At 59.8% G+C, this 11,661-nt stretch overlaps 1 protein-coding gene across 5 annotated transcripts; it reads right to left on the bottom strand.

The window, feature by feature from the left end:
- Positions 1-1,502: 1,502 nt before the first annotated feature.
- HES3 (hes family bHLH transcription factor 3) lies at positions 1,503-4,809 on the bottom strand. Of its 5 annotated transcripts, none has more exons than XM_048824847.2 (4): positions 4,689-4,809; positions 3,410-3,541; positions 3,202-3,283; positions 1,503-2,235 (listed from the first exon to the last, which is right to left on the bottom strand). In XM_048824847.2, the coding sequence occupies exons 2-4, from the start codon at positions 3,524-3,526 to the stop codon at positions 1,835-1,837; spliced, it is 600 nt and encodes a 199-aa protein (XP_048680804.1). In that variant the 5' UTR covers positions 3,527-3,541; positions 4,689-4,809; the 3' UTR covers positions 1,503-1,834. The 5 variants fall into 5 exon arrangements, with proteins under 5 accessions (XP_048680804.1, XP_048680801.1, XP_048680803.1 ...); XM_048824844.2 differs by lacking the exon at positions 4,689-4,809 and adding an exon at positions 3,637-3,934; XM_048824846.2 differs by lacking the exon at positions 4,689-4,809 and adding an exon at positions 3,637-3,934 and having other exon boundaries at positions 3,446-3,541.
- Positions 4,810-11,661: the final 6,852 nt, after the last annotated feature.

The raw sequence follows: 11,661 nt of genomic DNA, 5'->3' as shown, positions 1-11,661 counted from the left end.
GCTGAAATGCAGCGGAGAGTTAGCTCAACCCCGCCTGCCCCCCCCTTCCCCCAGGGGTCAAGGAGACAAACCGGAACTGGGCTAAATAGCTGTGCTGAGAAAAGGCGCTCAGGAGAGTCCTAGGAAACAAAAAGGTGGAGCTTTTGTGGGGCAGGGCCTGCAGTGGCTTTTCATCCCCCTTGGGCGCCTGGCACAGGGCAGGGCCCCACCACAGAGACACAATCCTTGGGCAGAGGCCTGGAACGGCCTCCAGGCCGGGGAGTGTTACCGGGAACCCACTGTAAACCCTCAACCAGCATGTGAGCTGCAGGGGCTGCGAGCTGGGCCCAGCGGGTCAGGGTCCAGGGGCTGCGAGCTGGGCCCAGCGGGTCAGGGTCCAGGAGCTGACCCGGTCCAGCAAAGCAGGCCCTGCAGGCCCACAGTGACCTGGGGTGGTTCAGGGTCCCTGCCGGTGCCTAGTTTCTCCATTCACCATTCAAGGGGCGAAGGGGACAGAGCCAGCCCTAGGCCACAGCAGACTAAGGACTCGCTTAGGGCCCTTATTCACTTTTCATTATAAGCACCTGCCTGTTTTGGCATGGGGGGGTGGCATTGCTGTCCAGGGCCCCCTCTGGGCTAGCACTGGAAGGAGAACAGCCCCAGTCACTGTGAGTCACGGGGTCAGACTAGCTGTGGGTTAGCTACAGGCTGCTTTTGCTAGTTTGGGAGTAAAAGGTCTGGGTGATTAGGAGCTTAGACACACTCCTTCGTCCCCACCGGCCCGTTTCATTAAGTGGTTCAGGGAGAGGCAAATGCTCTTTTCCATGGAAGCCTCCTGTCCCCCCAGCCTTTGCCAGGCCGGGAAGGTGCTAGTAGGGTGGGGTTCTGGCGGCTGGTTAGCCCCACAGCCGGGGGTGGCTGCAAACAGCTGGGCCGCAGGGGAAGGCGCAGGGGCTGCTTGCCGGCGCACTTGCTCTCGGGGGGCAAGCAGCACTGGCTGCCGGGCGTTGGCGGAGAGAAGCCGGACAGAGGCAAAGGGGCCTCGGTGTGTCCCCCCCACGCTGCGCAAGGCGGCTCCCAGCGGCGGCGAGTGTGGACTGGCCGAAGCAATGTCCGGCAAAGTCCCCGCAAAAGTAAACCCTAACCCTAAGCATCGTCTCCCCTGTGTAGGGCCTTGGCTGGAGCCACTGGGCCATTCTACACGGACCCCGGCTTCCCGTGCAAAGGCGCAGCCGCTGCTCCGCGGAGAAGGTCCCGCCTCTTGCAGGGACACTTCGCCTTTTGCTGCATCCCTTTGCTCCAGCTCGGCATGCTCCCGGCCGTTCCGCGTCGTGTCTCGCCAGCGGCCTGGAGAGTTTTGTTCAAACCAATTTAATATGTTAAGCCTCAACACCTCTACCCCAGCCCCGCGGCTCAGGGGCGCAAGCGGGCCGCCTTTGGTTCTTTTTTCTCCCACCTCCTCCCTAACCCTGCCCGCTCCATTGCTGGGCCGTGCAGGGAAAGAAACCGAGACCGACACGGGATCTGGGAGCCGGTTTATTAAACCCGGGAGCCAGGTACAGACACGCTGCTCCCCCCCGCCCCGGCGCCCCTTGGCAGCCAAGGCGATCGTTAATGCCAGCGCGGCAGCCACGCTGGGGGCTTCCCGCGGGTCCTGCGTCTCCCCGGGGGCGGGAACCAGCCGGGGGCGCCCGGGGCGCAGGCTAGCCAAGGAGCCGAGGCCCGCGGGGACCAGGACTAACCCCCAGGCACGTCCCCGCTGCGCTCTAGCGCCCACGGGCAGGGAAGCGCCCGCCCGCCCCCAGCCACTCACGGTCTCCGGACCGAGCCGCGCCCGGGGGGGGCGGCGCGGGCGCTACCAGGGCCGCCACAGCGCCTGGCTCCTGCCGGGCAGGGAGGGTCTTTGCTCCACGGCGCCGCGCCGCTGGGCAGCAGCGCCCGGCTCAGTCGGGGGCTGGGAGCTGGGAGCGCCAGGGGCCCCGGGGCGCTGCGTGAAGGGCCGGGAGCCGCCGGCTTTCTGCAAAGGCGCCCGCGGCTCCGCCGCGCGGCCGCCGGGCCGGGAGCCCCGGGGCTCCGGGCGCGGCGCGGTGGGGCTGCTGTCCGTGGTCCTGCAGCCGGAGCCGCTCACCCGCGGGGAGGCCCGGGCGAGCTCCTGCAGCAGCTGGAAGGAGGAAGCTTCGCTGGCCCCCTCGGAGCGCAGCAGGAACTGGTTCACCCCATGCAGGCAGCTGCGGAAGCCGGCCTGGTAGTCAGCCCCTGGGAGAACGGAGAGCGGATCAGGAGCCTTGGGACGCGCAGCAGCGGCCCCCGCGCCCCCCCCCCCCCCGGCGCCGGGGAGGGCCCCAGCCCACCCCATCGGTGCCAGCCGGGAGCCTCCAGGGCCAAGCCCCCCCCACCCCGACAGCATCAGTGCTGTTCCTGCCCGCACCACCCTGCAGATCCGCACCGCTGGGAACCCAAGACTGCGCCCGGGGCCCCTGGCCGGCAGGGGTGCGGGGTCTCTGAACAGCCCGTGGGCTTGGGGCGAGCACCCCAGGGCGGCAGGCCGCCCGCTGGCCGGGAGAGGAGCCTGGGGCGCGTGTATCCAGGACGCTGCGTTACCCGCGGCTCTCTCCTGCGCGCCCAGGGGCCTCGCCCATTGCCAGGCTGCAGGCGCGTCCTGTCCGAGTGCAACCTGGTCTTGGGATGCAGGGGCCGTGTCAGTCCGTGCGGCACGCGCCCCTGCCCCAATCCTGGCCTGCAGACAAGCAAGGAAACAGCGGCTACTCAGCCCCTCCCCCTGGGGGGGTCCAGTTACACCAGCCGGCTCTCCGGCCAGCCCGGCGCTGCTCCGCCCCAGCCTGCGAGCCACGGGATTAATAGACACTGGAATTGACAGAGCAAAGGGACCGGGCAGGATCGTGTCCACACGGGGTTCGGTGCCATCGATATAACGGGGCGTGGGATCTAAATCCAGAGTACATTTCAAATCAGTGTCTTGAGGCGTCCAGGGAACCCAGGCTCGGCCAAAGGCAGCCCAATAACCAGACCCGCTGCTGGCGCCTGGGTACCCGGGCTGAGATTCTGTGTGTTTCCTTGCACCACGACTCGCGGACTCGCATCGTTGGGATGTAACCGGCGGGACCCCGTAACACTGAGCTTCGATCCCGATTAACACAGGACCCATCTACCCAGCAACAAACGCCGAGAGCCTGTTACTCCCGCGAGGAAACGGGGTTTTACCTTGGACAGAATTCTGGAGGCTTTTCATGTACTTGACGCTCAGCTCCAGGATATCTGCCTTCTCCAGTTTGCGCTTTCTGATCTGGAGAGAGAGAGAGAGCCCCAACGCGATCAATAACGTACCGAACGGGGCACGGAATCGTGCTTTGGTTCCACTGTAAATGCGGAGCCAGGACGTGCCCCCTGGGAAAGCTGTTTAGACACTGACCATCTGGGGGCGAGGTTCCCGGGGTGGGGGACTCACGTGGTGGGAATAGTGCTTTTCTAGCAGCGCCTTCAGCTGCTCCAGAGACACGTTAATCCTGGCTCTTCTCTTCTTCTCCATCAAGGGTTTTGAGATCTGCGGGGAAGAAGGGAAATGTTACCGGGGTTTGGCTGCCACTCCTCCGCCGGCCCCAGTCACTTCTTTCCTCCTGCCTAGTGCTGCTGGCAAACCTTGCGGAAGCTACAAAGCTGCGGTTTCTCCTGACCTCCGGGCTGGGTGACCATGTTCCCCCCTCTCTGGGAATGAGCGGCCCTGGGAGTTCGCAGCCGGGGGCAGGAGCCAGGATTTATACGGGGGACTCACTTTACATGTCAATACCGGCATTCAGGCGCTGAGCACCTCCCCGAGGGGGGCACGGGCCGGGGGCGGGCAGTTGGGGAAGGGGAATCCTGTGGCCGAGGAGCCATGTGATGGGCGAGGCGAGGGCGGCTGAGAAGGGTTACAATGACTTTTACCAAGATGTTCAAGTTTCTTTTGTATGTTTCACTGGATTTAAAGAACGGGAACCACCGCCCAGCCCGCCACATCTCAGGGGCGGGGGCTCCGCATTGGGAAGCAAATGGCATCACTAGAGTTACCTCTGCCCACCCTCCCCCGCCCCGTGTGTGTGTGTGTGGGGGGGTTCACCAGGCCCTTGACCTGCGGCTCTGAACTCTCACAGGGATCCCTTTGTGTTCTGCGCCCCTGGGTGCCGGAGAACACGCGGCTCGCGCTGCATGGACTTGTTTGGACCGTGATTGGCTGTACAGCGCCGCGCACCGCCCCAGCGCTCGCAGACACCAGCTGGTTCCTTTGCTCGCGGTTGCTGGCGGCTCGGGTCCCGCTGCTGCAGCCTGTGCGCCCCGGGGATCCCTAGCGCGCTACTGCACCGGGCCCAGCGTCCCTCCGCCCGGCACTGCTAATTAGCAGCGGGTTTGTTCCCTGCCGGCCGCACGCGGCCCGGCCCCGGGCCAGGCTCTGGAAGAGCCCCCTGCCAGGCGGGCCACGGGAGATGAAGACCTGCCACCTAGGGGCAGCCATTCCTCCTTTCTGGCCGCGTTTCACGCTCGGCGCGGGGAGGCCAGGCTCGATTAGCGGCCCTAATGCCCGGACAATGCAGCAATTTTCTGCTCCCAGCCCTTCAAAGCCCGCGGAGGGGCGATTTCTGCGCTCCGAGCGGAGTCAGGGGCGAACACATGTTTCATTAAAGCGTGGAAGGGCCGGGCCAGCCCCGCGCGCTCACAGGTGCAGGTGGGATTCCCGAGGAGCCTGGGAGAGGAGCGGTCCAGGGAAGTGGGGTTTCCAGCGGCGCCCATCTCCTTGGCCCGGGCCCCCTGCACACCTCGGGAACTCTCCCTCCCGCGCTGCCCCTCGTCCCTGTCCCATGCACTCCCGGTGCTGCGGGGGCGCTTTCTCTCTCTCGCTCGCTCGCTGGCTTTTGTCCTTAGAGCCGTAACTATTCCGGGCGCCCCTTCCCCACTGCACGTGGGAACTCAGCAAAGAGCTGGGGGGGGGGGGGGGACGGGACGGAGGCGTTCCCGGATTCGCCTCGCTTCAAAATTGCTTTCCACAGTCTAAATTCCTCCAGCTCACTCATTTAAAAGGTTTTTATAACAGACAATTAGGTCTGGTCCCAGATACAAAACCCCAGATGTTTGGAAAGCCACAAACCGTTTGTGAGAGCGCGGCCCGCGGCGCTTTTGACCAGCACAGGGAGAATGCAGAATGAGCACCGGGTCGCCAGCAAACCCGCTGCGGGGATTGGGGGGGGTCCTTATACGTGGTTGGGGTGGGGACCCCTCCAAACCTCTCCGCTCCTCGCACGCGCTCCCCGGGGTTCTGGTCACCCTACTAAAAGCCAAACCTCCAGGGAGCCCTGCGGAGTGCCCCGTGGCCCCCTTGAGTGCTGAAATGGACCCAGGGGTGCCCTGCCGTTGACTTCAACGGGAGAGGTGCAGGATCGGGCCCATGGCTGAGGGGCCCAGCCCAGGTTCACTCCACGGTGTGTAGGGAAAGGGGGCCGAGCCCGCGGAGGGCTGGGGCTGCCCGGAGCGCGCAGAAAGGGCCAGTGTCCCGCAGTGTAAATCGCTGGTGCGGAGCGGGTCAGTGGGTGCCAGGCGCCCCGTGCAGGAAAAGCGGGGGCACGCGCGCGTCCCGTGGCGCCGTGCGGACCCCCCCCCGCCCCGGGGCAGGCCGCTCCCGTCCCGCCACGCGGGGCCCCCTCCGGAGACGGGCCGTCTGCCCCGCTCCCAGCCCTGCTCCGTCATTTGGCCTTTAATGAGGCTTTTATTATGCCCACGGGCCGCGCTGAATCCCGCCTTCGCCGCTGCCCCTGCAGCCCTGCGCCGCTGGCCGGGGACAATAGATCAAAGGGCTGCCGGGCGGGGGCCGCCGGACCCAGCGGGGCAGCGAAGGTGACCGGGGAGTTATTCTCCTATTCACAGCCCGCTCTGCTGCGCCCCTGAGACCGCGGGCTCCTCCCAGAATAGCCCTTGCAGTGACTGGACACCCCTGCTGCCTGGGGCCAGCTCCAGCCACTCCAAGGGGCCTTCCTGGGCCGGGCCCACCACTGCCCCAGGGATGGAGGGGTTGGGGGGCACCAGCTCTGCCATCCTATTACCCCCGGCCCTCCCGGATACCTGCCCGGGCCCACCACTGTCCCAGGGATGGAGGGGTTGGGGGGCACCAGCTCTGCCATCCTATTACCCCCGGCCCTCCCGGATACCTGCCCGGGCCCACCACTGCCCCAGGGATGGAGGGGTTGGGGGACACCAGCTCTGCCATCCTATTACCCCCGGCCCTCCCGGATACCTGCCCGGGCCCACCACTGCCCCAGGGATGGAGGGGTTGGGGGACACCAGCTCTGCCATCCTATTATCCCCGGCCCTCCCGGATACCTGCCCAGCGCGGAAGCAGGGGCTAAGTGGCGGAAAGTTGGTCTCTGACCAATCCAGGATCTGACCTCCCCCTTACCCCCCAGTCCCTCTCTTCGGGACCCGCCTGCAGTTTAGCGCAGAGACATTTCTGCTCACGCAGGAGAATACAACCCAGGGGCCCGATTAGGCCAAGGGAGCTGGGGGTGCCGGGGGCGCTGCGGCACCCCCTGGCTTGAAGTGGTTCCATCACATACAGGGTTTGCAGTTTGGTTCAATGTCTCTCCGTGCCCCCCCCCATACACATTGTACCAGCGCCCCTGGATTAGGCGGGAGGATCTTGTCCCGGAACAAGGTGGGGGAAGGATGCCAGGGCAGCTGGATTTCCTCCCATGACTCCCAAGTAGGGGCGCTGGAGCAATGGGGGGGGGGGGGCTGAGAGCCATTGCACTGAACTGTAACCCTGCACCCCAGCACCCCCAGTCCCAGCACCTGGGCCCATGACTCGCGGGCGGTGTGGCCTGCAGACGGCAGCTCACCACCCAGCCACTTGCCGCTGGCATCCCCAGCATCCCTGCCCAGCAGGTCACCCACCATGCCACCGGGCCAGGGGGCCAACCGCTGCATTCCTGCGGGAAGACATCGCCAGTGTCAGCTTCGGGGCTGCCGGGGTGTGTCACGAACCCCGCTTTCATGCAACACAAGGCGGGGGGCGGGGAATCACCTTCCCAAGACAAACGGGAGGCGCGGGCTGGGCTGGCTTGTGCCAGGGAGTCACTGGGCGCTGGTGCTGGCCCAGCCCAACCAGCCGCTGCAGACTCGTCCCCCACGGGCACCAGCCCGAGCCCCTCAGCACCCCTGGGTGCGGGGTGGTTACAGCGCCCCTCCTGGGCGCCGACACGCTCCTTGCTCAGACACCGGGCAGCGGAGCGGGCGAGCCCAGCACGCCCGGACCCACGGGCACGGAGGGGCTGGGCAGAGGAAATCTGGAGCCCCGCGTCCCGTGCGGGGCGAGGTGGGCGGACAGGCCCCTCTCCCCTCGGGGGGCCGATTGCTGGAGCTTGTCTGGCCCGGGCCGCTCGGGCGGCGTTTCCCAGGCAGGGCGGCAGCTCGCAGCGTGGAGAATCGCTGGCCCGCCCCCGGCCTTTCAGTGCCCGGCAGGCTCGGGGGCCGCGCTGGGGACAGCCTGAGCGCAGGGGAGCCAGGCCCGCCTGCCCGGGCAGAGCCGCGCCGAGCTGGGCGCCGCGGGCAGGGGCCCCTGGCAGCGCTGTGTCCGGCTGGCTGGGTGGAGCGCGCCCCCCGGCCGTGGGGTCCAGGGCGCGGAGGGGCCCTGCCGGTGCTGGGGTTCTGCCCTTGGCAGGAGGCGGCTCCGCGCACGGGCTGGAGCCGGGGAAGCCCCCTGGATTTGCCCTTCAGAGCCACGGCAGCCCGGGGCTGGGGAGCCTCCCCACTGCAAACCCTGGTCCTTCTCCTGCCTCCTCCTCCCACCCCTGTATCTGTCCAGTCCCCTCTCCTCCGGTCTCATGGCAGGCTCTCTGGTACAGCACCAACACAGTGGGGCCCGGCTCGGTGATGGGGGCCCTAGGCGCGAGTCACGGCCCGCCCTGGCACAGCCCCCCAAAGCACAGGAGAGACACTTTAGCTCAGCAGTGCTAGCAAAGGGGGCGGCCAGTCCTACTGGAGCTTGGCACAGCGGGTTGCCAGCCTGCCCAGTACAGAAATCTGGGCCCACCGCAGCACTGGGTAGTGGCATCCCCCTTACTGAACACACACTTAGGGGCTGGAACCAGGTCCCCAGCCATCTGCACAATCCCTCAATCTGGTGCCTAAGCAGTTCCGTTAAGAGCTATTAATATTGTCAATACAATATTAGGGCCACAGCTTGCCATAACCCTGAAGACTGAAATATCACAGGCTGGAAGAACTGAGGACTCTTTCAAACCGCACTGTGATTTAAAATTACTAGAAAGGAAATTGTTGCTGGCAGCTGCTCAAAGAGAAAGTGCCCTGAGAATTAGGCAGTGGTCTGTATTGTTAGGGGAAACTCCAGTTCTCCTTTAGGGTAATTTGTCACCTAATGATATGCTTCCTTGTCATAAACCCCTGATGGCTTCTGTAAGTCTTTCAAAGGAGGCTCTTTGAGCAACCAAATGATCCTTGTTATGCTGATCTCACTAGAACAAAGGAAGCCAAGGAAGCAGAGGGCACTTGGTGAAGTGCGGAGGGTAATTAAACAAGACACTGCAAAGCTGAGCTGCTTTCAAACCAGCTGATTATTGCTTCTCAAAGAGCCATTGGATGCCCCTTGACTCATGGCCTCAGACTGGGTTAATAACAATTAAACATAAACAATGGCCTCATCCTGCAGTCCCTACTCAGGCGATAGGCCAGGGCTGTAGGTGCAGGAGGAAAGCAGCTCCCTTGGAAGTCAATGGGAGTGCTGCCGGTGGGACAAAAGGGGGCAGGATTTCACCCATGATTCCATCATAACCGGCTGACTCACTTCACACATGTAGGACTCCAGGCCCTCTGAACTCAATGGGAGCTTTACCATCAATGCTTTTGGACACAGGATCTACTCAGTGATTCCCTCCGACTCCAGACAGAGGTGTGGGTGTTACTGAGGGAGAGCTGGGCCCATGTAGGCAACATGTGAGCTAAGGTACCATGGGAACCTCACCATTTGTCTTCCATCCTTCTGAGAACTGAACACTGTAATCCTTAATGTGATAGGAAATTGTTTGCATTCATCTTCTGTTCTATTACCTGAGATGCTGCATGTGATCATGGATTGTAAGCCCTATTACAATGCACAGGCCCAAAAGGCAAAGGTTAGGTGGAGACTGTTCCACTAGAACTCAGCATTTCTGGACTTTTTGGTGTTTAATTTCTCAATCTTGGTGCTTCATGACTGTAGCTATTATTTTGCATGAAATGTGACTGGGGTAGAGTCCAGTGTTAGGGGTAGCATGGAGCTGCTCTCTTGGAGTTTGGGATAGAAATCTGACCCTGAGAGCTTCCCAGCATGCAGAGAGTGTGCATCTGGCCTCCCCCCTATTCAGGGGGCCCAGCATACTCCTCCCCCCATGTGCACAGGTCCCACTCCAGTGGGGCCAGGGCCTCAGGGGAGAGTAAGGGCAGCAATCCCAGTGCCTGGCCCTTGTACTTGGCCACACAAAGAAGAGGACAGAGAAAGGCTCCTTGTGCATGGGGGTCTGCCACAATTTGTAACTATTACTCGTTTACATACACAAGGAAATCTCCAGCAAACAGTCTGGAATTCAAATTTCCCTGGATTTCCAAAGACCCAGATGGTTCTGTTCTGAGCTTTGCTTCTTTCTGCAAACTCTCTAGGGTGGAAGCGAGCATATTGCAAAACTGAATTAAAGAGTAAAGAGAAACTATCCTCATATTTTGAGAATACATTGGTCAAGCGATAAAAAGGGGGAAAGAATCCGATCCAGATTCAGATTCGGTCAGGAAGAAAAGGGCTTGCAAACCTTTCTTCTGCTCTAATGGTTACTTACCAATCTTCGTTTCCCTCCAAGGGCCAACTTTTAATCGTGTGCCTGCTTTTCCCACCTATTATTTTAATTACATGGCTATTTCTTGCACAGCAGGCTGTGTTTAATGAATGACTACTACATGAAAAGGCTCCTGACGGTTCAACATATCCCCACACTGCTCTCTGGATTTGCCTATTCTATATGCTACATCTGGCTGGTTTTGAACAACTTGTGTGGTGAGTAGTATTAAACAGTGGAAAATTGACCGAAAAATGTTGCTAATGTGCAATGTTCTGCTCTGGCTATGAGAAGATGATCCCCAGAGCCGGGCTGAGAGCTGCTATTCACTGCTGGTCACGCTCCAGATTTGGAGGCAGCACCGTATTAATGGGCTCTACCCTCTCCCCCCCCAAAACATTACCCCACACAGAGCTGAAGAGTACACAAAATCCCATGGTCTCCCAAGCTGTTCTGGGATCTGCATAGGGAAGTTACCCACCAATTTGGTTCTCAGCAAGCAGAAAATGCATATATAAATAGCACTCTGGACTTCAACAATCTGTGGCATATAAAGGATGCTTGGAAATGTTGGGTCTGACTTTCTTCTCACTTACACAGGTATAAATCAGGAGTAACTCCACCGAAGACAGTGGAATGATATTCATGTGTAACTGCTGTGAAATCGGAATCAGGCCTGGCCTCTAGACTCTTACACGGACATTTGTTTTTGCTCGTCTCAATTTTTGCCAACGAGCTCCTAATTTTAGATTACTGTAAGTGTGCTGCACATTTATCTGCTGCAAACTATTTTCTTTCTTTTAATTAATGTTCTATCCTGAGTCACACTTTGATTAAAGCCTTAGGTCTGCCAGGGAATGCTGAAGTGCAGAGGTGCACTTTGATCTTTAACAATAATATTAACGTTTCTGAGAACCATTACGTCCTTGGATATTGCAATGCCCTGGTATGTAAGGGCACTGTGTCGAGTGACCACATTTACTTTTGCTTGAGTCATTTTCTGTTTTAGTTGGGGATTCAAAACCACAGCTACTGATAGTTATTTTTATTCTGAAGCAAAGAAAGAAAGAATAAAAGTGCCCCCTTTCCCACATGATATTGTTGCTACTCCTGGGAACAGTCTTGGGTTATATGATTCCCAACTTCAGAAGACTTTGATTTCATAGCGGGGGGTGGGGAGAGGAGATAAGAGATTTCTGTGGGCTCCTTCATTGCTAAACTCATGACACATTTCTGGATACAGAGACAAATGCCCTAATTTTTCCTGCACTAGAGAAAGCCCAAGTACAGCAAATCTGGGAATGGCGGTCTGTCCAGTGGCTTGGTCACTCGTTACAATTAAAGCTGTAGTCATCTGGAAAGGCGAGGACCTGACAGGAGGCCAAAGCCAGCAGTCTTTTTTCTTTTATTACATGATACTTTAATTCAGTCCTTGCTTGAGCTATATTTCAATCAGTTAGCTATATTATCAATCACGACTGACTTGAGCAAACTCAAACACAATGAAATAAGTTAGCCTATTCCTGAGAAGTCTGCTAGGGCTGAAGTTTTAACATCTGTTTAGTTAGGTTTCAGCTATAAGCAGCCTGATGCCACATAATGAGTCAAGGGAGTGAATCAAGGAAGTGAATCAACACTGAACTGGGTTTTTCAAGAGTTGAGAAGAGTGAATTCAGAAAGACCCCATTGTCTAAGCCTTTTGTGCGTAGCTCCAGCTGGCCCTAATCTTTAAATATTTACCCTGCTCTATTGTTGAAATATAATTTACACACTTTAGACTAATTCACTGATAGAATGTGCAGCCTTTATAGAAGTTTTA

The sequence above is a fragment of the Caretta caretta genome, chromosome 18, assembly GCF_965140235.1.
Source record: "Caretta caretta isolate rCarCar2 chromosome 18, rCarCar1.hap1, whole genome shotgun sequence".
Classification (NCBI taxonomy): Eukaryota; Metazoa; Chordata; order Testudines; family Cheloniidae; genus Caretta; species Caretta caretta.
This window is presented reverse-complemented; position numbering and strand designations above follow the sequence as displayed.

What these genes read in the sequence shown, in the direction of transcription:
- HES3 (XM_048824844.2), bottom strand. Translation starts at nt 3,690, where the DNA reads ATGGTCACCCAGCCCGGAGGTCAGGAGAAACCGCAGCTTTGTAGCTTC. An exon ending in AGCTTTGTAGCTTCCGCAAG is followed by an intron (nt 3,542 to 3,636) that starts GTTTGCCAGCAG and finishes TCTTCCCCGCAG; the next exon opens with ATCTCAAAACCCTTGATGGA. An exon ending in GGGAACCTCGCCCCCAGATG is followed by an intron (nt 3,284 to 3,409) that starts GTCAGTGTCTAA and finishes CTCTCTCTCCAG; the next exon opens with ATCAGAAAGCGCAAACTGGA.